This window comes from Opisthocomus hoazin, chromosome 4 (assembly GCF_030867145.1).
Source record: "Opisthocomus hoazin isolate bOpiHoa1 chromosome 4, bOpiHoa1.hap1, whole genome shotgun sequence".
NCBI lineage: Eukaryota > Metazoa > Chordata > Aves > Opisthocomiformes > Opisthocomidae > Opisthocomus > Opisthocomus hoazin.
This window is the reverse complement of record NC_134417.1, coordinates 65834229-65861741: the sequence shown is the minus strand read 5'-3', so window position 1 is coordinate 65861741 and position 27513 is coordinate 65834229. Positions and strand designations below refer to the sequence as shown.

General features: G+C 42.4%; 1 protein-coding gene across 6 annotated transcripts; it reads left to right on the top strand.

Moving 5' to 3' along the window:
- The first annotated feature begins 821 nt into the window (after positions 1 to 821).
- C1GALT1 (core 1 synthase, glycoprotein-N-acetylgalactosamine 3-beta-galactosyltransferase 1) lies at positions 822 to 26913 on the top strand. Of its 6 annotated transcripts, XR_012763774.1 has the most exons (6): positions 1442 to 1505; positions 7702 to 7941; positions 9720 to 10387; positions 12363 to 12664; positions 13759 to 13819; positions 14323 to 16928. XR_012763774.1 is itself a non-coding variant. In XM_075419299.1 (4 exons), the coding sequence occupies exons 2-4, from the start codon at positions 7719 to 7721 to the stop codon at positions 12570 to 12572; spliced, it is 1101 nt and encodes a 366-aa protein (XP_075275414.1). In that variant the 5' UTR covers positions 822 to 901; positions 7702 to 7718; the 3' UTR covers positions 12573 to 16928. The 6 variants fall into 6 exon arrangements, 2 of the variants coding, with proteins under 2 accessions (XP_075275414.1, XP_075275413.1); XR_012763773.1 differs by lacking the exon at positions 14323 to 16928 and adding an exon at positions 26847 to 26913 and having other exon boundaries at positions 12363 to 13819; XR_012763772.1 differs by having other exon boundaries at positions 13759 to 16928.
- The last annotated feature ends 600 nt before the right edge of the window (positions 26914 to 27513 follow it).

Genomic DNA, 27513 nt, shown 5'->3' with positions numbered 1-27513 from the left:
GAATTTTTTAATACCAAACACTTAAACTTCCCCCCTACAACAAGTGTGTTCACCTCAATTCTTCACCCTTTCTTCTGTGATGAAACTAGCTCAAGGAGATGCTGTTCACTTGTGAGTTTTATTTTAAGGGGGGGGGGGCAAAATGTGGGATGGAGCAGGAATGAGAGGCTATGACCCAGAGGCACTTGGGACACGGGAGCGTCTTAAACCAGTACGAAAGCCAGCATCTCCTGAATGACCAATCGTCCAGAGAAAAAGAACTAAAAATAGAGGATGAAAGGGCACACCTTCGAGACGGTAACTGTTTTGGAGTAAGGGGAGGCAGAAAGCAAACACACAGACCTATAGCCATGAAGAGGCAAAGCTTTGGTTTGGGCTGAACCCCTGGACAAGCTGGAGGAAGGACTGAGCACCATGGGGAGGGAGGAGATACGGTGAGACGTCAGGAGCAGCGACCTCCATTTACAGAAACACTGGTGGATCTCGGCGTGGACCGGGTCTGGCTTGCTTGCACCTGCGCCCCAGTCCTTTTTAAAAAAATAAATAAACCTTCTACCATTAACTGCAGAGCTCCTTTTACTGGCTGTTTGCAAAACACTGTGCTTTGGTTACACTGTAATGCAAACCACTTTTTAAATCTATAATCCCTATTTAACAGGTCTTTCCTAAGGAAAGGTACCGAGAGAGAAACGCCACCGACGTTGGAAAGGTAGGCAGCGCTAGCACAGGCAGATAAGGAATGATTTCAGAGGGTGCGGTTACTTAGCAACGTCCCTCGCCGTTGCCTCATGGTATTTCGGAAGCGCCGAGGCGCCAGACCGGCTGAAGCAACGGCAACGAGCGGCTGGGAGGCAGCGGGGCTCCACAGCCCGGCCGCGGCTTCCAGGCGGGCAGCAGCAAGGTAACGCGACGCGGGGCGGAGGGACAGCCCTGCCCGGGGCACCGCTTTCCTCAGGGTGCCTGAGGAGGGGGCGGCCCCGCCGGGACGCCTCACCGCTCTCAGACCTGCGGGCGGGGAAGGGGAGGGGACGCCCCTCGCTCTGCCCTTCCCGCCCTCACGCTGGAGCTCCGGCCCGCCGGCCTGGCCGCACGGCAGGCGCCGGCTCTGCTCGCGGCCTGGCCCGACGACGCGGCCGCGGGGAACGGACGGACGGACGGGCGGGCGGGCGGACTGCCGTCCCCACGGGGCGCAGGGGCAGAGCGGTCAGGGAAGCCGCGCTCCTCCCGCGCCCCCCTCCGGCAGCCGGGAACGCGAGAGGACAAGCGAGCCGCCACGCGGCAGAGATCGCGCGGCGGGCAAGGGTTAAATGAGGGTGCCGGGGCCGGCAGCCAATGAGCAGGCGGCGGGGCGGGGCCGGCCCCGCCCGCCCCGAGGGTGCGCGGCGCGGGGCGGCGGGATGGTGCCGGCGGCGGCGGCGCGAGGCGGCGGCCTGACCTGCGCGCGGCCGAGGGCTGGCTGCGGGCCGCGCGGCTGAGCGCGCGCCGGGCCCCCGCCGGCCGACGAGGTGAGGGGCGGGCGGCGGCGAGGGGGCGGCAGGCCCCGGGCCGGGCCGGGCCGGGCCGGGCCGCCGCTGCGGGGGGAGGCCGGCGGGTGGGGCCCTGGAGGCGGTGCCCCGTCCGGGGAGGCGACGTGAAGGAAGGCGCGGAAGGTGCCTGCCTGCGGTGACGGGGCGGGAGGAGGGGGCTCGGGCGGTGCGTATCACCCCGGCGGCGAGAAGGGTGCCTGCGGGAGCCGCGGTTGCGGGGACAGCAGGTGCCTGGCTGCTGGCCTGGGGAGGGGAGGCTCCGGTGGGGGGCTCTCCTGGGGAGAGAGCGAGTCCCTCGGAGCCCCAGCGGAGGGAGCAGGGGCGCCTTGGGGGGGCGGGGGGGGGCTTGTTCGCTGTTCCCCGCTCCCCTCCCACCCGCCTTCTGCTCCTTGTAACGGGGACTTCCTGGACTGACGTCGCAGTGGAGTTTAATAAGAGCTAGGTTAGTAGAGGTCTAGAATGCCGTGCTTTGGCCATGGTGGCTTGTTGCGAGAGGAGGGAGTCCAGCCTTTGGAACGAGGAAGCAGCTTACCAAGATCTTTCTCCCTCTCACCTGTGCCGTGGGTGGTTGCGCATCTTGTTGCAGTGCTGTTACTGGCCACCTGTACCAGAATACCTCGCTTTTCTTGTCTGTATTTTTTGATAGAACAACCAAGAGTCTTTGATGGGAAAAGTTCCTCCCCAAAGAAATGCTTAAGACGTTAGACTTTTTTAAAAATATTTTTGAAAGTGAAAAATATAATCAGAGCTTAGTTGATAGGAAACTGCAGCAGTTCATAGTCATCCTTGATGCAGGCCACATTAGCAAATGTACAGCTTTTGTATATAGCTTCTTTTTGAAAGCATATAAATAGCTACATATTAAGTTTCCAGAAATAATGGGGCTTAGTGAGCAGAAGACCTTTCTTGGGTATTGCACAGCTAACTACACTTCCTACATTTTGACTTGAATTGTTCTGATATGTTGCTTGACTGTTAAGGACGTGGTAGTAGAGATCAATTTCATTGCTAATTATGCAGCTCTCAAAAGGATATTTACATTCTGCTTCGTGCTGGGGCCTCAGAGCTTCCCCCTCACTTTGTAAGTAAGGGATACAAGGAGGAGCCAGCTGTGTGCGTAGGCTAGCCATATTTCTCGTAGTTAATTTATCAAATATTAAAGTGATTATGGAATGAAAATGGGAAAAACATGTATAAAAATATCTAGAGTTATGTCACACATTCTGTAAATTCCAAAATCCAAGATTTGGGATTTTTCTTGTGGAATGTGTTTCCTCTTGAAACAAGTTCAAAAAGTTACATGGTCTGAGTTCGCTTAAGAGATTTATTTTAAAGGTGGCTGGGTTTGGTTTTTTGAGTGGTGGGGTTGGGGTAAGGTCCGGTATCATACATTCCTGTTGCATGGGGATTCCCTAAGTTGGCTTTGGCTTAGGAAGGTGACCTTAATCCTTGTTGGAACAGCTAGCGGAGTGAGAAGAGTATTTTAGATTAATGTGTTAAAAGGCTCACCACCAGGACCGCACAGAGGCATGGCGGGGGGGGGGACCCCATTAATCTTGTCAGAGGAAGCAGCTCCTGGTTCTGTCACCGGAGAGCAATCAGCCCTATTGCCCACGTGTGACACACATCAAGATAAATCAACAGAAAGGCTTTCTGGAACAGGTTACAAGATTGAGGGGGGTAACTGCCTGCGGAATGTGGGACATATTATGCGATGCAGGGGAAGAGCGTCGTGTGACTGTTCGAAACTTATTATGGGATGCTTAGGGGAGGGACTACACGGAGGGAACAGGGTGGTTTGAGGAGGAGCAAGTATGGGAAAATAGAAGGATAAGGCGATAAAGGGCCTGGTCAGTTGTAAACAAGTGGCTGGTCACTATGTTTGACCGTGCCTTGTGTCAAATTACCACAGCCTGTCCTCTTTTCTCATTAAGCTCCATTTCTAACTGTTTTCCTGGATGAGAGGATTCTGCTGTATTCATGAGTGCATACTGAGGTCTAAGTGCCAGCAACTGGTAGCGGTACCGTAAGTTACAGGGACCTCTGTGTCTGGTGTGCGAGAGACTAGATGAGTGAGAGTCTAAATATCAGCAACTAGAGTGGAGAACGTAAGTCATAGAGGCTTGTGTATCTGGAGTGCCAGTAACTGAGGAGACCGCAGTGCATGTGTATTGTCTTGGCAAGTGTGCCAGTGTGTGGTTGCTAGTGAATATCATGCAGGGGTAGCCAGTGAGTAGGGTAAGAGGCGTGGGAGCCAGGTTTTGAGGCCGCTGTAAGTGTGGGATAGGTACAAGTGAGATTAGAGGGTCTTTGATTTGGCAGTAGGAGAGGTCCAAGCTAGCTGCTGAAGGGACTGTAAGATCTGGGTGTTGTTTTGGAGGCTCATTTGCAGGTGTGTCTCTGAGCGAGGCAACTGGAGATGAAATGGTCCGAGGGCCAGTGACTGAGTGTACTGAATGTCCAAGGCCACTTACTGGGGGATCGTGGTATGCCTGTGGGGAGCTGCGTGTGTGTGTGCGTGTGGGTGAGAAGGTCTGTACCAGCAACTGGAGTGGGGCTCTAGGGAGGCTGAGCATTCGGGGTTGGTTCCTGGATAGATTGTCTGAGGGCAGTTACTGGAGGGATCCACACTGTATGTATGTGTATGTTCCCTGCTAATGACTTTTATCCTGGTCAGGTAGGCCAGACCATGTTTGTGTTTGCATGGACACTGTTTTTAGCTGTGTTGATCTGTATGGTTAGCCGTGTGTATATGCGTGTTTGCATGTGCAACTGTGGGAATACATCCTCAGCCTCATCACTGGCTGGACCTGGGGACATGGAATTGCAGCAGCCTAATCTTCATTGGGCTGCCAGGTTCAGGAGCACCTAATGCAGAAAAAAAATTATGTATATACATAAATATATATACTTTCTATAAGTTTGAAGATGTAGAAATAGTTGACTCACACGATTTAAATTTGGAGCCAAATCTACAAAGACTGTTAAGTTGCGATAGAATTTAAAAACATTTATTGGTCTGGTTGATGTGAATAGGGTTACCTACATGAATATCTAAATAGATACATTTGTTTAAGCTGCCATGATAGAGCAGTGGAGCATAAATGAAATTTAAACCTCGGCTTTTGTTGTAGGTGTTTTTTTAAATAGGGTCTTTTTTTGACTCAAGAGAAGTAAAAATAAATAGGAATAAAAATGGGGATCTTTTAGTGATCCAGTAGGTTTTGCACTTACCTTTTCCCACTCTGTGTGTCTTAGAATCATAGTATCACAGAATGGTTTGGATTGGAAGGGACCTTTAAAGATCGTCTAGTCTGACTCCCTGCCATGAGTCATCTTTTACTAGATCCTGTTGCTCAAAGCCTCATCCCACCTGGTCTGGAACACTTAAATGTTTTGAATGTCTTGCCCCTGAATAAATCCCTCTGTAGAAAAGAATGTCAACAAAGAGTCTGAGTGAGGATGCTTACAATAAGAACTGGCCTTCCTTTTAGACATTTTCTGGTTCTAGTCTAATGCTATAGCATTCAGTTATGTTTGCTGGCAAGTTAAAAGACTCTACTTATGTCAAATATCAAGATAGCATTAGAAAAGTCTGTTTACTGTTGGAGTTTATAAACATACGGATGCACACATATATAGTGGTCCAGTCTCTTGATATAAAATTGATAGAATGATGAGCAGATTATTTTAGATTGAAAACTGTAACTGGAGACATTTCATAACAAATATGAAGTACAGCATGAGCATCTGTCCCTATCTGCTCCCAGAAATTCTGTCTGCTTGTAGCATACTGCCAAGTCAACTTCTGATTTCCAAATGTGATGAATGCACTTTTTTCTTTTATCATTTCCAATACATTTAAAGTTTTTTCTAAAGAATATTAATTTAACATAATTCCATAGTTTAATAAGCAGCAGTTATTTTCAAATTATTTTCTTTTTTTCTCTCCAAGCAAGAATAATTTTAACAGCTGTTACAGCAGATAACTGAAATTGTATTGCAAAGAGACACCTAATATTGAGAAGTGGAACAATGGAGACTTTCCTTTCTAGAAAGTGCTGTTGCTACCCTGTGTGCATGTGTGGATTTTTATTTTTTTCCCCCCTTTAATATGCTGAAGGAAGGCGTTGTTTTATTCCACTCCTCTTCCTTTGTGTATTGCAGATTTTCAAGGGACTATGTGATGACAGATGGGAAAAGTGAAAACAAAAAAATGATAATTTTAGTACAGTGGTTACTTTTCATCGTCATAGGCTGCTTGTGCATATAGGCTTTTCCTTAAGTGTTTTGGTTTTTTGCCTTTTTTTTTTTTTTTGAAGGCACCTGATCTAAGTCTTCATGTATTCTTCCCAATTTATTGGCATATAAGACAATAGAAGAATGCTGGAAACCAAGTCATTTTTTCAGGGCCTGGGTCACAAATGATAATACAGTCCATTTTATACTTTAAGATGTGATGTCTAAAGGCAATTGTTAGTATCTACCAAGACGTAGTACTGAATTGAGGGTAGGCAAGATGTGATTATAAAATTGTAAATGTGCCTTTTCATATTAAAGAACTATACCTCCTTACCAACCACAGTTATAATTATGTGAATTTGATACAACCTTTAAGTTTCTTGATTTTTATTTTGTACTTTAAGTTGTGTTTCCAGTTTTCTTTCCTTTTTCTAGCAGTGTTGGAAAGATAAGCATATTAGAGCTGCTTTTCTCTCCAGTGATCTGGATCTGCATGTGTGCAGTAAATCTGATGATTTCTGAAAGTGCCAACCTAGCAAAATACACACTTGCTTTCTGTCCTCTCTGCTTTCCCTTCAGGAGAGTGCTCAGACAGAGAGCTGGTATTTGGAGCTCCTGTTGCTGCGAAGTGATTCATGCAGCTTGCCTGGGGACAGTCTTTCTCCAACAGACTCTGCACAGCCAATGAGAGAAGTGGGTGCAGGCTAAATGAGTTGTTTTGATGGCTGCAGCTGTTTTCTGATCGATGGGTTTCATCGATGCTCTGTACATTCCGTGTTTTTCTTTTTTTGGCTCCCTAGCTAACTAAACTGGGTTCTGCCCATTGACATTAAGAATGAGCCTAATGGAAGGAACATCATCAACTTGTTTGTAAGGCTCTGGCTTGAATCCAGTATATATTTAACCGTCAATGTTTTTATAGTTCAGTCAGGAAATATTAGAAAATATCTCGACCCTTTGCAGAGATGAAAAGGCCTCAACAGCGTGAAATCAGTTTGCAAGTGTTTAATATATAAAAATCCACACTTGTTTTGGATATATAAAGCTCACTTTAGGCGTAGATGCTGATTTTGTTTAATTTTCTAAAAATGGTCAGCCAAGTCGTTTAGTTTTTGAAGAGCAAGGGTGTGGCTGAAGTGAATGGTTCTTTTATTACTGGAATACAAGGATTCAGATGCGTAGAAGAGGCCTTGGGGCTGATGCATTTTCTTCTCCTCTTCCTCCAAATGCCTTTTAAAAATGGGTGTTTCTGTATGAAAATTCAGATGTTGTTCTATGCTTTCTTCTGAAAGTCTATCCTCGCTACCTCCTAAAAGTGGAAGGAAAACTGCTCCACTTTGAGAGCAGAGTTACTTTTATAACTCTTCAAAGTCTGCTTGCATTTGACATCTTTTAAAGAATTCCTGTAATATACTTACTCCTGGAGTTTAAGTACATCTCATGACCCTATTGTATCTTGACCTGTAGATTGCCTTTGATCATCATCTTTTAGCTTCATAAAAGACTTAAGTGATGCATTTTAAAGCACAGATTTCTTGGGACAAAGAGAATAAAGAAGTGAACATATATTACAGTTTTATAATTAAGATATTGCACTTTAAAAGTATATGTTCTTGTACAAGTATTGTATAAATATAATATTTTTGTATGTACAGCCCCTATTGTGATTTGTGACTGTCATTTATAATTTTAAGCTAAAGAATTTATGATAGGCCTTGTGTGCTTGATTTATCAATGGTTGTACATTTTTATGTGTATATTTGCATTGCTCTTGTACCTAAATTTCCATGCAAGCCCAGGGGAGCTGAATCTGAGCTAGAACTGAGATCCCTACTTCCAGAGGTTTAGTCCTTGATATCTTCCTGTAGTTCTAGATTTTATTTCTGTGTTAAGCGGCTTTAAGCTTAATGTATTTTTTGTTTGTTTTTGGCAGTGTGTTACCTTCAGGCGATGGCCTCTTCTAAGTCTTTGATGAACCTTCTGACCTTCACTTTTGGATCAGCGATAGGATTTTTTGTATGCTATCTTCTGTTTAGCATTGTACTAGAAGAACAGGTTAAGATCCAGCCTCACATCCTCCACAATGATCCACATGGTCAACACTCGGCAGATACTGATAACAATCAGCTGCAAGGACAAATGAATTTCAATGCAGACTCTGGACAGCATAAAGGTACTTTATTATGCCTGACTGATTATATAATGTGCTCCCTTTTCATGCATTGCAAAATGTTGCTTTCTTCACTGCCAAGAATTTGTATGAATCCTTTTCTTTCACTTTCCCCATGTTCAGGTTACATCTAAATAACTTTTTTCTCCTGAATGGTGGTTTTCTTTGTTTACATTTTGGTTACAGTGGTGTTTTTTTTCCTTAGAGCCCAACTGTTTGTCCAGCTTCTGTATCCAGACTTGTTCGGAGCAGGAACTTCTCAAATGAACTGTTGACACCAAATGGTGGTTTTGCTAAGCAGATATATTTGCTAGCATTGTAGAAGTGGCTGAATTACTCTTTAGCTTTAAGAAGCTAATTTTGGACCACTTCTAACTTTTGGTCTAGCCTCTTAGATAAAGCTATCAAAAAAACCCCAAAAAACCTCCAAAAAAACCCAAGAGGAAACTCACTTTTGGACACGATTAGTAAAACTTGGAATTGGGGCAGGGCAGCAGAGGGGGTCACTGTGGGTGTTGTTTGCCAAGCTGATGATGCAGCCGTCCAAACCCAGATTGCTGTTTGTACCCAAAACCGGAGAAATTCAGTTGGACTCTAATTTTTATTGGTTTGTTTTGGTTTTTTTTTTTGTTTTATTTTGGCTTGGGTTTTTTTTGCAAAGAAGGTAGACTGTTTTATTATTTCAGGTGTACTTTTACATTGGACACATCTCATTAAGTGTGTTCATTCTAAATCCTAAACACAGTTAGTGTCCGAGTTGGGACAGTTTGGATGAGAAAAAATGGACTGTAATGCATTTGCTGAAGAAGATGTTAATAAGCAATTTGCTATCTAAACATATTTAAAGTGCAGACTTTGTAAGACAAGTTTGTGTTTCACATCTAATTGTAGAACGTTGTTACAAAGAAATCTGAAATGTCGTTGCATAAAGTGTAAGAAGGGATATTTTAGGACCAGTTATGCAGATCTCACTCTCCATGAAATATTCTTTTACATGAGTTAAAATCACTCTGTATGTATCAAGTGAAAATGTTTGTTTGAGGGAAATGAATGTTTTCACAGCTTGGATAACATTATATTACACACCTCAGATAACTGTGCCTATTTATTCTGTTGGGTTGTCTGCAAATAAAAACAATTTAGCACAACAATAATACTAGTTTCATAGTATCCTAACTTATTTAATCTGATTTTTTGCAAATAAGATTAAACTTGATTTGGTGATAAATTCTTTCTGGCTTACCATCTGCTTTTTCCTTCAAAAATATGTTGCTGTTTTAGAAATATTTATTAGGTTTTGTTAATTAACACGTGTATATATATATAACAGAGCTTATTAGCTTTTTGACCTTTCTGTGTTGTAATCGTGAAGTTGTGTTCATTGTGAATGGCAAATATATTCAGCTTTTTAATTTTCAGTAGTCCTCCAATACCATAAAGAGGTTGCCTTCAAACAGTTTTTATATACAAATCAAGGTTTTCTAAAGCCACGCTTCCCTGAACAGATACCCATTTTGATAAGACTCCTATGCTCTGCTTTATCCTGTGAAGTTGAAGTAGCTTTAAGAATTTAAGCTTCGTCGTTTTGGGAGTCTAGTTTGTTTTCTTCATAAATGTAAAATTAATTTCATTAGCTGGTACATTTGGAAGTAAACACCTGTTGTCTTTCTGCATGTCTTTTCTGATCTAGAAACAGAATGTTTTGGGGGAGGTTGCTCTTGGTTTGTTTTGCAATCAAGTCTAATATTGTTTTGGAACTTGCCTCTTTTTTTTTTTTTTAGATGAGAATAAAAATATTGCAGAGGGACTGTATCAGAAGGTGAAAATACTGTGTTGGGTCATGACTGGACCTCAAAATCTAGAAAAGAAAGCTAAGCATGTTAAGGCCACTTGGGCCCAACGTTGTAATAAAATACTTTTTATGAGCTCTGAGGAAAATAAAGACTTCCCAACTGTGGGCCTAGAAACCAAAGAAGGAAGGGACCAACTGTACTGGAAGACTATTAAAGCTTTTCAATATGTGTATGACCATTATTTTGATGATGCTGATTGGTTTATGAAAGCAGATGATGACACATATGTTATATTGGACAATTTGAGATGGCTTCTTTCAAAATACAGTCCTGAACAACCGATATACTTTGGAAGAAGGTTTAAGCCTTATGTGAAACAGGGCTACATGAGTGGAGGAGCAGGATATGTTCTGAGCAAAGAAGCTCTGAAGAGATTTGTTGCGGCATTTAAAACAAACAAATGCTCTCACAGTTCCTCTATTGAAGACCTAGCACTAGGAAAATGCATGGAGGTCATTAATGTGGAAGCAGGAGATTCTAGGGATACAAGTGGTAGAGAAACCTTTCATCCCTTCGTTCCAGAACATCACTTAATCAGAGGATACCTACCAAAAACATTCTGGTACTGGAATTATAATTATTATCCTGCTGTAGAGGTAAGTCCTTAGGAAACTAGTACTAATTTTATGAAGTACATTTTATGATGTGTAGGATGTGCGAATTAGCAGTTTCATAGCAGCTCAATATATTTTAGAAAGAAGATGCAATATCATGTGATACACCTGTATATAGGTGTGTTAAATACACTAATCAACTAAAAGTTGATGCTAAGAACTTAATGTTCCAGAAGATCTAAGGGATCTTAAATTATTATTGTTGTTTTGCTGTGTTGTGTGGACAGTAAAAAATGATGAAACCTTTTTGACACGTTTGTCTAGTGTCACCACCACTACCTTCCTTGCAAAGTTACAGTTCTGTTTTGTTCCCTCATACCTCATGCACAGTGTCCCTAGCTTTTCCTCCAGCCACCCAACTCCCAGTGTGCAGTGAGAAGCGAGACCAGGGTGGTTCATTCCAAGCTGTGTGTGCTGAGTGCACAGAGCTGGGTCAAACCATATGGCTTAGTTACATCAAAGCTTGCTGAAAGGGAAGGTGACACTGATACACCTGTATCATCCACCCAACAGCAAACTTTGCATAAAACCTGTAGAAACAAGTAATTTTGAGACTTGCTCATGGTTGTGGTTGGTTAAGAGATTCTCAAGTTACTGGAGGGGCTGGTGGGTGATGGTATGCGTGACTGTACTGCCTGCTAGTCTTTTTCCCTGCAAACGGAGATGTGCTGCAATCTGCTTCTCTTGTCACTGATAACAGTGTGCGATGTTACCTGGCTCGAACACTGGTAGCTGCCCTGCCCTCACTTCTTTATTGAAGGTTGTTAAAATGTACACGTAAGTGAATTCTATTGAAAAGATTATAGAAGAATGAACGCTGCCTAGAAGTGAAGTGAAAGCATGACCCAAACAAGGAAATACGATTAGATTTCCTTATGTAGTTGTACTGGACTCTTGTCTACCTCCTGTAGAAGTGGAGGCAAGCACGAGAGATGGCAAAGCTAATTTTAAATTTTGTTGTTGTTGTTGTAGCAACAAAAATAGCATTTACAAGCTGAAATGTTCTTACTGCAAGAACTTCAGATTGTCCTTTGTGTTCCACACCCGAAATAACCAGTTTAAAAAAAAAAAAAGGAAAAAAAAAAAAAAGGGGGAGGTGGGTGAGCAGAACACTACTTGAAATTAAAGCAAAATTAAAGCAGTCTGAAGGTATTCTGCATTGTAAACTTTAATAATCATATAATCTGTAATGTGGCACTTTTTTAGGATTATAATCTCACTTTCAAAAGTATTGTTTTTCAGTTAGCTTTGAGATCAGCCAAAGTGGCCAAAATCAAGGATAGGATGTTGGATTTTTTTATGCAATAAAGCTGAAAAAAAAACCCAATCTGGGCTAGGAAAAACAAGTTGTAAGGAATGTTTTAAGAATGATTTTTTAGTTTTTAAAAATGCTTACTAATGTAAATGAAATCAGTATATTTTTTTTAAATGTTCTAAAATGATTTGTTACAACTTTTTATGTGTAGGAAGTTAGATACTGACAATCTTGTCAAAATCTATAATGTGTGAACACACACACAGGTGCATGCGGACACACACGTTTGACTTATATACTCTGGATGGATGGTGCCATGAATAGCAAGCATGTGTTGTTATATATATGAATGCAGTGCATTTAGACCTCCTTGCTGCTACTTGGTTTTGTTTAAACACCAACATATTAAAAGAAATATGGAAAAGCAAAAAATCTCTGATATTAATGCGGGCAGCTAGTTTTTTCACAGGCTTGATTACAGAATCAAAATACTTTGTCTGACTTTATTTTGGAAAGATGCTTTGGCAGATAGAGCTGATGCATTTTCCTTGCCTAACAGTAAGTTTTGAAGTATGTGAATGACTGATGATAGTGAATTTCTTACCATGAAGTCAAGTATGTATATTGAATTTTTCCTGGATCTTCAATCCAGGGCACGCTTTGCAATTCTTGCTGATTATTTTGACTTGTTTTGTATTTCAGGGTCCTGGATGCTGCTCCGATCTAGCAGTTTCATTCCACTATGTTGATTCCGTGACTATGTATCACTTGGAATATTTGATTTATCATCTCCGTCCATATGGGTATTTGTATCGGTATAATCCTGATTCGGCAAAGAATCCAGAAGAGCAGAGCAAAAATGAAGCACTGGAGGATAATCAAAAGCTAAAGCAAAAAATTTCTGAGAATTAATTGGACTTTGAAGAAAATGAAAAGAAGCCAGTACAATGAATAAGAGTCTCCTCGAACTCCTGCATGAAGCTTGTGGACTAAAATTACTCATGGTGATTCTTATTTCAAAAATCACGTTGGCAGTACTTCCTGTCGCTGTCTGTGTATGACAGAGTCCAGTGCTGGCTCTGACTGTTCAGGATAGTGTGACCTTGCAGCCCTGCTTGTGAAGATTTGGGGCCCTAAAGCTGTGAAATAGGAGATTGTTCTGGTACACTAATGTCTGGAAGAATTTGTATAAAAATACGTAGTGAACGGGTTCAAAGATAATCATACAGTATTTCTGCTCCTTTTTCTGTTCTTCTCTATTTACTTCCAGATGTTCTGTTAGTTCAGTTCTAATATTAGAAATTGGATGCTGCATAATCAAATCTTTCATGATGGCTTTCTCTAATACTCTCAATATCTTGAAGTAACTCTGTCTACCTTGTGCTATAAGGAAGGGAGAGGCCTGAAAATAGTGTGTCAAGTCTGCTTTGCCTTAATGACCGACTGGTTATGAATAGGCAGAGATCCACCAAAAAGATTAATCTGAACTGTTTCAGAAATGGAATTCACTGCTATGAATTATTTTTAATTTTTTGAAGTCTTTATTGTACAAAACATTATGAAATTGGATCACTGCTGTTTTAGGGAGAAACATAGAAATAGTTGCTATTATTTAAATTGCTGAGGTGATGCAAGCTGCTTACATATTTGCCTGTGGGTTTTTGGGTTGTTTGGGTTTTTTTTTTTTGTATTAACTTATCCTGTTGGTTGAATGAATATAAAAGTTCATCTCAAAATTTCTCAGCATAAGATAAGGCAGATGCTTTTTTGTCTTCCATCACACCTTCCATGTAAACCAGAAAGAATAGTATCTTAGTGAAGTTACAATGGTATTATAATAATTTGGTTTGGGCCAGTATTACAATGTTTGCTTCCATGTAATTTTCACATCACTATACTTTGAGATTGTGGAGTTACCTTGTTCATTAAAATTTTGCAGATACAAACAAGTCCTACTTTAAAACTGCAGCAAGGCCGATTTGACTGCTTCCCTACACATACAGTTTATTTGGCTAAAGTACTTAATTTCACTTTTCTGAACATGTTTTTTCTCCACTTTTAAAATTCTTCTGTATCTGCTTCTTGTTACTTTTTTCAGAACGAAGTGTTAAATGATCCTTACTTCACTCTCTCTGAAGCTGAAGTATACAGTTATTCAGGTAAGCCAGCTTGAATGCAGGAATCTTTCAAAGTACATTAACTTTCTCCACTACTTTATGAGTATCTCTGCCTCTTAACTGAAAACACTTTCTTGGTGTGGGACAAAAACAGGTGTTCTAATTACTGAAAAATTTTCAGAGGTCAAGCCTATGTTTTATATAGTTAATATAAAACTTTCTGGTTTTCTCTTTTTCCAGTTGAGTGAATAGCAGTGTGGGGCATGGGGTTAAGCTTGACGTGTAGTGTGTCTTTATTCCACACTTGAACAAAAGTTTCTTCATCTTTTTATAACTTTTCACCTTCATCATATTGATGAATTGGACATAACCTAATTACCTCCAGTCGTTGTTTTGGAAAGGGCACGTACTGGTAGCAGACAGCCTTATTTACTACTGCTGTCCTTCAGGATGTTCCTGGAAGAGGATGTTACCATAAAGTACTGGAATTTTTTTTTCCAAAGATAGTTCTTGTACAGATTGGGGTTCTATCTGTTGTCCAACAGGAAAGAGTCACGACTTTGTTTCTGACCGTTGCTCTGCAGCATGATGGCAATTACTGATGGATCTCATGGAGTTGAAATACTGCAGACATCTTCTCTGCCTGAATATAGGCTGGGTTCATGTACAAGTATTAGTTAAATTAACAGTTCCTGCAGGGTTAAATCTGTTGGTCTTTTATGAACAAGACTGCCTCTGAAGTACTGAAAGGGACACAAGCTTTATTCTATGTTAATTGACTTAAGTAGAAAACTAGAACTGCATTTGTTTAAAAAAGGAAAAAGTATCCAGTTTGCTCTAGTCAGAGGGATGCTTGTCCAGAGGAGAATGGAGGGTGCTGTGCTGAGAGGTGCTTCGTTCTGTGAGCTCAATGTTTATCCCATGTGCAACACAAACCAATAATATTATGAAACCTATGTGGTATTGATAACTCCAGTGGCATTGTTCAAACATGCAATTAAAATTTGCTGGAATACTTAAGGAAGTTCTAAAATCAAATCAAGATCCCAGCTTTCTCTCTGTGTACATTCAGCCCATGTAGATCTACTGAGCTACGGTACGGTACTGTTCCTTTATCACTGCTCTCTTCCTCAGTTCATCCATGAGGATTTAAAGATTTTATTCACAACGGGCAGAACTAATCTTGCATATTTTCTGCAGATTTGTATCCTATGTTGGCCCTGTGCTGCCCTGTGAAATAACATAATTTCCTCTTCGTGTTCCTTATTATCCTGACTATCTTCTTTGGGTTTTCAGTTTCATCACGCAAAAGTCTCAGGTGGACAAGAGGAAGCAGGTAGTGAGATGTCTGAGCTCCACACAGGCTGGTAGCTGAGGTGGCAAGTCAAACCAGCCACTGCTGAGCTCACAGGGAAGCCTTTTCTCAGCAGGGTTGTAATTGTCTGCTGCCCAGCTGTGGGCTGTGGGTTTAGCAGAGTGGGGCAGGGATGTCTTTTTCCACAAAACATGCAGGACCTCAGAGGGAATGGAGAAATAAAGGAACAAGTTCTATTCCTTGAGGGAATAAGGCTAAGAACATACTAACTTGTGATAAAGAGGTGGCCTGTCTGGAGAAGTAACAGTAGGCTTTTCTTCAAACATCCATTCTTGCTTTGTTTTAAAGTGCCCTTGCTGTTAGGCCTCTGAATTTATTTCTTTTGCCTCTCTAACAGCACTGCAAAGGATTTTTTTTTTTTTTTCCCCTCCTTCCCGACAAGCTAGAAAAGTATCAGTTTTTACATTCTGTGATTGTAACAGAGGACTGTTGTTCTCTGTTGAATTGTATTGCCATAACAGTGAGCTCATACCTCTGAAATACTGGTTTGTCTCTCACTCACTTCAAAAGCTTCATTAGACAAGGTTGGAATGTGAAAAGTTAGTATAATTTTCATGTACAATATTACACTACTATGAGTAGTTTGTTATTTCACTCTTGGCTCTTTGTGCTTTGAGAAAGTATTTATTGAGTTGGGAGTATTTCTGCAGCCGAAAGAGGCTACTGTATTTCAGGTAGATAGACCTTTCTGAAGCACAGCAAGATAGGCTCTCTTAGGCTATACTGATTATTGCACTGTGGTTTTGTTTTGTTTCTAAAAGATGCTTCTTAATTTTATAAAAACTGAAAGCTTCCTTTGGCACTGTAGTGATTTAAATGTCCCTTCTAAAAATTTTGAACTAGTTTTCTTGAAATGACTAGGCAGCAGTTGTTTGCATTTGGATGTAGAAATGTCACTTAGTGTAACAGAGTAACATTTTAACCTTGTTAGGTATTTTTTAGTGAAGAAGAAATGAGAATGCCGAACAGTTACCTTCTGATCACCACTCTTAGTCAGAGGGTAGTTTTAATCTTTGTTTGCAGAAAAAGACCAATTTTAATCCTCTTTCATTCCAGTTAATTTTTGCAGTCTATAGTGGTCTTACTGAAGAGGTTAAATGGTGGTGATGTTAGCACAATCTCTCATTTTGTGGAAGCTGCTTTTCCAGTACCTTTTGCCTTTAAGGACACTTCTTTGTTTTGCTTTGGTGGGGATATATTAAAAATCACTTTTTCTTCACATGTTGCAATTTGTTCTGTTACACTTCCAGAAGTATAAATTTTAGTGAGTAGCTGATAGACCTCTTATCAACAGTTTGCTATCTGAGCAGGGCGTTTTATCTTTGTATGACGGAAAAATGTGGGTTATTTCTCTGATGTACCTGCTGCTGCTGTTCATGGTGTACGCACAGCTGAAAATAGATCCCTCAATACAGGACCACTTGGAAAGGCAATTTTGTCCTTCTTCTGTCAAGATGAACTTCTGTGGAACTCCGAAAGTGTAATTTGCTTTGTTTTACCATGTTGTATTTAAAATACTCCACAAATGTTATTAATGCTCTGTAAGAATTGAATATTGCTGCTGGACAGTATGCTCCACTTAAAACCTGTGAATGTTTCACTTTGCAGTTATAGGTAGTCGTGTCCCTACTGGCAGGTGTAAGTTGGTGACTTGTCTGGAATGATCACCGTAAGGATTTGTTTCTTAAGTACCTTCTTTGAAGTGCCTTTGACCAATTTTTAGCATCAAAATTAAGTTGAGAATTGAATAAATAAAATAAGTTATCTCATACAGAATTCATGTCTGTCTTCATTTACCCCTCCTGTATGCCAGGGATGTAGCATAGCAGCACAGTTTAGTCTGATAAAAACATTCTTACGTTTTTTTCTTGAGTGGGTACAGGAAAGTCAAAAAGCTTCTCACACTTGCCATGTTTTCTGTTATTATATTTATGCTATTAACAAATAGCAAGCTACCTTGAAAACAAAGATGGAATTTTTTAAGTGTAAAATTAATCATAAGTGCTAGTACTAGATTCACATAACAAGGCCTTTGTTTCTGTGTTGTCCTGATTTTTTCAGTGTCTCCACCTTGTGATAGAGTCCTGAGTGAACTGGCTATAGCCGATACCTCAAAGATAAAGCAAAAATGTTCAAAATTAACTACCTTTTTAAAAAAGGATTTATTCTTTCAGTGAATCTCTTACTTCTGGGAAAAAAAAAAAAAAAACAAACAAAAAACAACCCCAAAAGCTATTATGTATTTTCTCACTTAGCTTTCTGCTGTTCATGCAGAATAGTATTCAGCAGTAAATAATATTCCACTTAGGCAGATGGGAAGTGTCTTTACATACGAAATGCGAAATGCTGGTTGCTGGACAGCACAAGTTGGTAGGCACAAGCACGGTACAGCTGTGTTTCATTACCTTAAGTACTGTAATATATGCTGCTAGTACTGTTAACCTGGATTGATTAACTGTGTCCTTGCTTTTGACTCCGGTGCAAGCAAGACTGCAAAGGGCAGGGAGTGTGTGATAACCAATTGAACTGTGCTCAAAAACTACAACATTTTAGCGAAGGAACAGCAGCCAGTTGGGCAGACAATAAAAAGTTCCTCTCTGAAGTTTCAGGTATAGGTTATGCTTTTATGTGCTATAATTTTAAAGTTAAGTACTATAACTTTCAACCGTCAGGATCAAACTAGGTGCAGTGTATCAGAAGGCGCTGTGAGTACTGGAGCAGAACAAAAACTACAGCTACTATTCAGAGAAAAACTTACGTAAGCGTGGGTTTGCTTGGCTTGCTTCTTTTTATATGCAACAGACTCTGCGTATTGGATTACTAGAAGTTGTAAACGCAAGTGAAATATCTTTAAATGACGGTAAGCTCTTGTAACCTGCTCACTTACAGAAAGCCTCACTGGCTCAAGGGAATTTTGCTAGAGTTCTTCTCTGTGCTGCACTAGTGTGAACTAAAAAAGGAAAACTGAGTAGATGTCTTAGACCCAGGGACTGCGAAGTTTGTTCTGAACTGCAGGGTAAAGCCTGCGTATTGCTCATTGCAGCTCTCGCTGAAACAAATTTAGCAGTCTTTCCTCCTTTTTTGACAATGTTTCACCTTAATGAGGCCCTTTTCTGGGTTCCAGAAATTTGGTGGTGAGGGACTTATTGTGACAACTATATGAAGAGTAAGTGAGAAAATCAGAGCCCTGCACTGAACATTTTCATTGTTCCACATGTAAAGTAATTTAACATAGACTTGGGCAAGCAGCTGGATTGTGGGATCTTACTTCTAGATGTTAGGGTGGCATTTGGCATTTATAAAGGAGAAATGGTTATTTAATTCAGAAATGTAGCCTGAGCTCTTTGTTTTTTCAGCTTTCTAATATATATTCCTGCAAGACTGCTTAAAGTGCCAAGAAAAATAAATGGTAGAGATGCTCTCAACACTGCTCAGTCAAAAAGACGCAGCGGGGGGCTGCTTCTAAGTACGCTTTTGCTAACGCTGGAATTGGGACCTGGTGTGGTTTTGAGCTGTGACCCACACGCTTTCCTTTTCTTTCCAGAGCCCCTCAACCCCCTGTTCCGTTGTGTGTAACACCCCTCTTTCGTGGTGAAACTACAAGCTGTGAAGCACAGTCCCTTCTTCCCTCACTCCCCCCCAAAAAAGTGCTGTTCTGTAAGCTGTGTTTTATTTAGGGAGGGTGAAGCCTTGGGTGCTGGAGCCTGCGCTGGTACTGACCAAAACTTCACACCCCAGCATCCCAGTTCTACTTGGGGCTTCTCTGACGTGTTAGACAGCTCTGGGGATGAGAAGGCGTCAATTCTTCTGCGTGTTCAAGGTGTTGCGTTCTGCGGAGGTGTGGTTTGTCTTTTAAGCAGATTCCCATCTTCCCCCCCCCCCCCCTTCTTTTTTCCTTTCCTTTTCCTGTCGATAGTTTCACCTTCTGCTCTGCAGAGAGCTTTTTGAGGAGGGCGTGATACCAGATGGATCACTGTCATTTTCACACTCCCAGGCGGCTGCGGCTGCCTTCAGGTCTGTATGTGAAACAGTACGCTGCCTGCAGGAAAGTTACTAACTTATAACGTGTTTTAAATCAGCCCCCACCAAAGCAAGAGTTGGAACCATGTTTTTATCTTTTGATGCTTAAAATACTTCTCAGTCCGGTAGGATGGACAGGTGGACTGGCTCCAAACTCTACCAGCCAGTTGTGCTAAAGGAGTATGAAAAGTGTTTTCCTTAGAGAGGAGAGGATTATTTGTAGCCATGTACCTCTAAAGGGAACATGAATTTTCCAACTGTCCGCTAAGTGTTGCTACAGTCACTATCTTATTTTTTACTTTTGAACAAAGAGGTGAACTGTCTTCTGCAGAGCTGAGTGGCAACAGAGTTTCAAATTTAGGTCTGAATAGAGGTGGGGGTTTCGCAGGAATGTTTGTTAAATAAACAAGATGTTCACATCAACTTTTTATTTCCTTCCATTTAAACTGTAAAACTTCCCTTGAGTAGGTACACAAGTTTGCAGGGTACTGTTCTTCAGTCGTAAAAAACCAAACTACAGCACGTGTGAGCCCATCGCTCTGGCATCTTGAAGTCAAAAAGGCCGGTTTGCTTTCTTGAATTTTCTAACCTGGCTTCCGGCAACTCGTTCCCCTCTTCTGATTTCTTTCCCCTCCTAGGATAAAATCGTAACCCACTGCGAGGAATGGAGCTTTGTCAGTAACTTCAGTCACCTCCTGCTGCTGCTGCTGTTTCCCGGTTTCATCCTGAGTTTTCAGTGTTCCCTGGCAGCTCTGGATCCTGCAGGGTCTCAGGTAGCCAAGGTCTTGACTCTTCCTCGTCTGTCTAAGAACCAAAGAGACTGAGAAATTAATGTGCATGAGTACTATGCGCCTTTAAAACCTTGAACTATGATTTCCACACCCCCCCACACTGTACCACGTGAATTCTTAACTAGGAATCACCCGAATGTTGTGTGCTGTTAAGTGCTGCCTTCCTGCTCCCTGCCCCTGGAGATGGAGAGCATAACATTTAAGACAAATGTTAATTTAGGGCCGAATCCTGAGTACATGGTAGAAATCAAATCAGGTATGTCTCTGTAATTATTTTTTTTTCAAATGGATGTTGTCTTCAGTCTCCTAGTTTTACTACATTTGGGAGTGCAACAGCACTGTTCAGTGTTTGTTCTCTGGCTGTCCTGTCTCAAGTGGAGGAGGTGGCTGTAAACCAGAGCCCATGTCCTTCCAACAGTTGTAGCCCAGGTGAGCACTCTGCAGGGGTTAGTCATAAATTGTATGAAAATCACACCTGAGGGTCTGAAATTTTTCGCAGCACAGAAGAGTGCTGCACCAACACCAGTAGTTCGAACATTTGCCATTGAAAACAGCAGGTTTCACATACTCCACTGTAGATTCTGCTGAAATCGTAGCTGAAATGGGATTAGTATTTCAAGGACAGGTAGGGTAATCATGTCTAAACCCAATTTTCAAATACCATATAGAAAAGCAGACTCTCCTGTTCAGAAGCTGGCAGTGCTTCAAGGTGAACAACGAAGCCTTTGTTCCTATTTGTCGATGTTACCACATTTTTTAGGAGAGAACAGGTGGTGTCTGTTTACCCAGATTAGAAAATCGGTTGTCAGTCTAATCAAACAGCATCCTGCTTTTAAAGTATTTCCCTGTCAGCTAGCTTGGGCTTGATGAGCTTTGTAGCTTCCAGAGCTGCATTTCATGCATCTGATTCAGACTCATTCGGGAAATATATCTCAGAATGCACTGGCCGTGTTTTCATTTTAGGTAAGCTTCGTGATCTCTAAATGCAGAGGTTGTCTTATCGAATGTAGATCTGAATGTTCCCAAATGCACACCAATCCCAGTGGGAAAAGGCTCGTGCATCAGCTATATCTTCTTGCTTTAAAACCACCATTACAAAAGTAGCATTTGGGTCTTACTAGTCACTGTACAACTGCTAGGACTTTAGGAGAATGAGTTAGATTCACAGACCCTTTATTGTTTCGTATAATCCTGTTGTAATTGCAGAAAATTCCCACTGTAAATGCAGTTGTGCCAGTCCATGCTGTGGCCAGTGCTTCCTGTTCAAGGAGCTTTCAGCAACATCGCCTGAAAAACCAGTGCCTTACAGATGTGTGGTGGCTCTCTGGTTTGGTCTGGTCTTTGCCATACTGATCAGTCCTGCGGCAAAGAGTTGCTGAAAGTTTTTTCGGGGAGTCTGAGTTGTGGATTTCATGTATATTTTCAGCAAAGCTTTTTGAAAGATGTGTGTGTGTACCGGTGGCAAGCTGCCACTCTGAACGCTCAGTCCTCGTGAGCCTCAAAGAAGGGGAGGGAGCAGGAGTTCCTCTTACATGTAGCATCCAGGAATTTTACTCCTGACATCACTGTAAAATGAGGAAACTATTACAAATCTTTATCTTTTTGGATAAAGGACATATTTGCTGTGTCCTATTAGCCAAATATATTTGTGGGCTAGATGTCTGGGCCCGGGAGAGAATGAGAAAGCTATTGCAACATAGAAATGAACCAAAAAGATTGGCTGGTCTTATGGCTTTTGCAGTTAAACATAGGTTAATTCCCTGCGTTCAGCTAGACCACCTACTATTTTGACTTCTAAATATATAATTGTGTACTGTAGAAGCAGCATCTCTAATATGAGCATAAGGGAAGAAAATGCTAGTATGAGTAATGTGGATGCCCCATGCTATAATATATCAATCGGTAGCAGCAGAGAGATTCTAACAAGACTGGAGAAAGGACAAACCCTTTTGATTTTACACTTTTGTGTTATGCTGCTGCCTGGATCACTGAACTCCAGCGTCTGTTTCAGCTGGAGCATCTCATCAAGGGAATGCCTTCATGATGGGTTTTCCATGTACAGCTGCAACGCTTCGCACTCCCTGCCGGCGGGCAGCATGTTCTCTGCCTAATATCTGCCTGAACCTTTCCATCTGACTGCCCTGACTGCCCTCGGGACCTTTGGACTCTTTGGGATGGTCAGGTTGGAAGATAAGGCTCAGTTTCCTAGGGTGTTTGCCTGCATGCAGGAGCGTAGAGGCTGGAGTAACCCAATCCGACCTTGCAGCTGACTCTCCTTTGAGTGGGAATCCTGGATGGACTAGATGACTTCTGCGATCTTTTCTGACCTGCGTTATCCTACAATCCTAAAATGTTTTGTCAGCTTTGGAGGGAGACGTTTTGTCACCTGTGTGTTTTCCCTTCAGCCACTCTGGGTCTTGTTGGTCCCTGCTGCTGCTTTGCAGTCAGCTCCCTTCTGCAGCCAAAGGGCCGCTGCCCGGCCATCGGCAGGGCTCTGTCGTGCCCATCTCGTCCGTCGTGGTTTTCACTTTCTCCCTTTCCTTCCAGAGGGATAGCGGTGTTGTGGGAGCTCTGCTTATCGTTCTGAATAGTACTACACGAAACATCTCTTGTATGTCCCATTTCGCAGAAGTGTAGGTAGACTATTCCCTCTTGTCTCCGTGTACTATTTCTATCACGGGGGGACAGGACTGTTCTGCTGCATCGTAAAAGTGGCTACCTATAGGCTGAGTTTGCCCTCCTGCCAATGTTGTATCCTGGTTAATGCACACTGGCTTTGACGCGTGTAAAGGTTCCCTTCTCGCTCTGTCCCTGTACAACAGTTGTGCCTGTTGCTTGCTGAACTCGGAGGTCACATTTCCTTGGTACGCAGAGCTAGAAGGTTAACGCTGGTATTGGCAGAGTTCCTTTGTCTGTTACAAAAGCTTCTAATTTCTGGTAGCTGGCAGGTAGCTGCTATTGTAAGTGCCATAAAAGATGATTACAGGCAATGTGAGAATGGGATCCAAAATGGTTTTTCCCATGTGAAAGTGATAAAGTGTCTTCACAGGCACTTGTGCTGCCCGCAACACCTGTGCCTAAATTAAGCCCAGTGCTTGTTTAATTCCTAAAAACCAAATACATAAAGAGGAGGAAACAAATGCATCAAGGCAGGAAACGCTTTCCTTTCGTGTTCAGTTCAGTATTATGCTGATATTTAGCATTTCACTGCTGTTTCACAGATACATCTCTTCTGCATTAGAGGAGGAAGCAAGCTGGTTAGAGAAAGAACAGTTACAGAAACACAGGCAGGATCCATAAATTTACACCGAGACCCACAGGAGGAAGTGTCCAAACAAACGCTTGCCACCCTGTGATAACCAGCTGGCAAGCACAGTGCCTGAGGAGGGGTGGAGGTGGAGACCGGGGTGTCCTACTAACATGTTGTCAGTGTGAATGGTCAACGTATACCTGAGAGTGAGAATGGTCCTAATGCAGTGGAATGAGTTTTATATCACAAATAACTTCTAGATCTGATGTTAATGCTGCCCTCTCCCATTGCTGCTCTTTGATTAATAGATGCTGCTCTTTCAAAAGCTGTAAGGTTCTCATTACAGAACAGCATGCTAAAGAAAACAGCGTGAGGTACATAAAAGTAAAAATATTTCTGTACAAATTATACCAATTAAAAAAAAAAAGAGAATTTAATGAAATAATGTTCCCAGAATGAAGCCTTCTTCTCAAGGCTGTAATGTGAGAAAGCTTTACAGAGAACGGGTGTGCTGGGCATTGGTAGTTTGGGCTGGCTGGAGGGTGTGGGTTGGTGGCCTTGCTGGACTTGTTGGTGCCAGAGGAGGACTTGCACGGACTCGTGTGTCAAACACCGAAGCGTTAACAAAAGGGAGTGGTTCCACTTGAACAAGGAGGTTGGCTTATCAGACAGAAGTAAGCGGTGATGGCCCAACAGAAGGCTTCACAGCTGGTTGTTGCTTCAGTTGAAGAACAAAAGACCTCTGGTAAGCCCCTGCGAAGCTCCCGGCCCCGAGGGTGTGCCGAACCGCTGAGTCCCACTTCTGATGACACAACATGTTATGCCGAAAGCCGATCGACACATAATAATTGACTTAGTCCCACCTCGCCAAGATTTGCCAAAGATTTTTCAAAAGCATAAAACTGGCACTTGAAAACACTCTTTTGGAGGAGTCGTCAAACGAAAACCTTACCTGATGAACAGGTTGATGGGCCTGAACCTCTCTTCCCCCTCAAGAAGGGATGCCTTTTTGGTAAGAGTCGCACCTCCAACTTTGTCGGATGTATCCACAGGAAAATATTATTAGCTAAAGCGCCGAACTATTAACTTCAGCTCAATTTTTGTGGATAGTGCATTTATCAACAGCAATGCCATATCTGTGATATCTGTCACTTGAATAAATTGCCTGTTGTTTCAGCTTTGCAAAACTGTCTTGATGAAAGTCCCTGGGAGGGCTCTGACAGGCAACCGTTGGCTGATAAATGGGTACATACTTAACCCCTTAGACATGAACTGTTGCCCAAGGAGTGGATCCAGCCGCACTTAGGCTCCTCTCTCTGAGAAGGAGTTCAGAGAGCAAGGGGATCCGCTCTGAACCTCGTGACTTGATGGGAGGGCTTTCACCCCTTGCTGCCTATCAGACTCCTTGAAACCCGTTAACATGACAGAGGGGTAGGAAGGCAGTGCAGCTCGTATCCCAGGTAGAATCCAGGATGGGTCACGCTGGGGGCATCAAGGCACCAGAGAGCAAAGTCTTTATTTCTGTCTCAGACCTCCTGCACCTCCCTGCACACCAGCTCATGAGCTCTGGAGCCCTCAACCGCAGATCAACGGGATGAGTAATCTGGCAGAAAGTAAAAGCTGCTTCAGTGTAATAGCTTCAATTCCAGCATGACACATTCTCCATCTGGCTTTGCACTGGACATACAGCTCGGGGCCAGGGGCTCTCAGGTACTACCGCTGCTGTTACACTGAGCCCTGACTTCCCTGGGCGCTTGGGTTTCTGGAAAGCGCTCCTAGGCTTGACATTTATTGCTAGATTCAGCAGTGTTGCAATGGTTATAGATGAAATGGGTGCTGCAAGGGGATCCATGGTGTGATTACATAGTACATTGCTCTCTGGCTTTCGTATAGCGTGCATAAGGACCCTTTTTATAGCTGCGTTCCTGCTTCAGTGTAAATAGCGTACAAGGCTTGCCCCTGCAATGCTCAATATCTGGTTTTCTGAACATCCTATTTACACAGTATCCAGTTCAAACATCAGTCGTAAGACAACTGAGAAATCTGTCAGATTGAGGACCGTGAAGTATCTATGGTGGCCAGTAGAAAATGTAATTTTGTGAGATGATTTAAGAGGTGATTTAAAAGTTCTCAACCAGGTACTGCTGCTAAGCTGAGTTTTGGAAGTTGTTACTTCAGTATGATTTGTAAAAACCTGTTGATGTCTTGCTGTGTTGGTTTTATAGAGGCATTTGGTTGTTTTCCTCCTGGTGGCACTGTAGGATCAAGCTGTGGTCGTTGGGGCCCTGTACCGCAGCTGCATCTCTTAAGATGCTGGGATGTCTTTTCACTGACAAGTTCTGTACTTGAGGACCAGTACAACAACCTTACTCCTTGTTAAACTAAATTACCGATGTGGACTTTTAACTTACCAAAGGGAACTTTTGTTGGGTGATTTTTCTCCTCTTAAAAAGGAAAGTTTCAGCCATCTTATGAACAAATCCAACACATTACTGAGCATGTCAAAAAAGCTCCAGAAAGCCTGCCATATGACTACTAAATTCTCAAGGATCCTGCTCAAAGAATGGTTTTGACTCACACAAGTTCACATACATGTTCTAGAATACCCATTGATTACTGTGACTTTTGCTTGACTATATTGTATGCTTCATCCAGAACAAAAATCAAAGATTTCTATTTGCAAATGCGCTATTCCCTTCCAGCAGAGCGCAGTTCTGCCTCCTCTCATCCGTGTGCTTTCCACTTATTACTGTGACTTGTGTATTTTGGCAGCCTGTGCCTCATGTAACTTATGATCTGCACAGTTATGCAGTGTGCAGCCTGATGGAATCCCAGTCGTAGCTCTCTGAGGGTCATTGCAATGAAAATATTAATTTTCAAAACCAGATTTTATATGTGAACCTCATTATGCTTGAATTAATTGGAAAATACAGCCGTTCTGGTCAGCAGAAATATATTTGACCTATTAAATTACAATGTAGTTAAAACTGATAGAAGCTATCCTTTGAGAAAACACGATGCACTAGGGAGTTGCCCTGAATGAAGCAAGGAGGAGATGAAATTGCCAATTACATCATGATGGTGATTCAGAAGAATTACTAGCTGTTTGCTTTCCACGGAAAAATCGCTGCTCCCGGCCCTGCCTTGCTGCCTTGCTCTCCACACCTGTGCCCGTGTGCTGCATGAACCCGGGGCACCCCTGGGCCAGCGGGCAGCAACCAGACCACAAAATCCCTGAAATCCTTCTCGGAGTCGGTGCTTTCCACGTGCTGACCAGCTCTCCCCTGCAGCCCCTCTTCCCCAGCCCGGCTATTGAAGGGGAATAGAAATTGCTGTAAAATAGATCTTATGTACTGTTAGAAACCCAAAACAGAAAGTCTACATGAATCACAATTTAAAGTCTTACCCATTTGGCTGAATTTCTGCGTATTCCTGGCTAGAAAAAAAAAACCCAAACAAACAAGCTTAAGTAGAATTTGGCTCAAAGTCTGGATTTTGTTTATCCTTGAAGCTAAGACCTGATTCTGTCCCTACTAAAAGATGTGATAATACTCCTAGAAGTAAAGACTTATATTTAAAACCATCTCAAGTGAAAATTTAGTAACTAACCATAATTTATACTTGTTTGTCTAGCTGCCAACTATGAGAGCTGAGATGTCTGCTTATGCTTGCCTGTGCAATTTCAAAACCTTGATCTGCAGATTCAGCTTCAGCAGCAGCTGGAAGAGGTCTGCAACTGTGAAGGTAAAAAGTAAGGCTGAGGAGACTGAAATCATTTTAAAGGATGATTGATAAGAAGCTGCAGGGGGAGTAATAGTAGATAATAGGGCTGTGAAAGATCTCCATGCTGGACCTACAGTATCTCCTGTGTCAGGAGACCTCAGAAAAGTTGCTCTACTTGCAGGTAGAGCTGGGTTGTCCCAGCCCCCACACTTGCCCGTGAAGACTTTCGCCCTTTCACTGAGTGGTGGAGGGAGTTACTTGTTTTGTGTTTAATAGAAGATCTTTTTTAAAAAATCATCAAGTTACCCGTGAGAACCTGCTTTAAAGAATGTTCTGTGAGCTGGATGCCTTTGCAAGCTTCCAGAAGGGCGTGCTGTATGTACAGATGGCACCAAAAGAGCTAAGCAAGAAAGTGCAGGAATGCTGCGATAAATCTATACTGTCCATAAAAGTTTTCTTTGAAAGAAGTAGATGCTGGTCTCGGCTGTGCTATCAGTAAAGTCTTTTTCTTCTCCCTCCTCCTCCCCGCCCCCCCCCCCCCCCCCCCCCCAAGGAATGTCTTTGACAGTAACTTCCA

Coding starts and splice junctions, on each gene's coding strand:
- C1GALT1 (XM_075419299.1), top strand. CDS start 7,719: ATGGCCTCTTCTAAGTCTTTGATGAACCTTCTGACCTTCACTTTTGGA. Junction 7,942..9,719: donor AGACTCTGGACAGCATAAAG/GTACTTTATTAT, acceptor TTTTTTTTTTAG/ATGAGAATAAAAATATTGCA. Junction 10,388..12,362: donor ATTATTATCCTGCTGTAGAG/GTAAGTCCTTAG, acceptor TTTGTATTTCAG/GGTCCTGGATGCTGCTCCGA.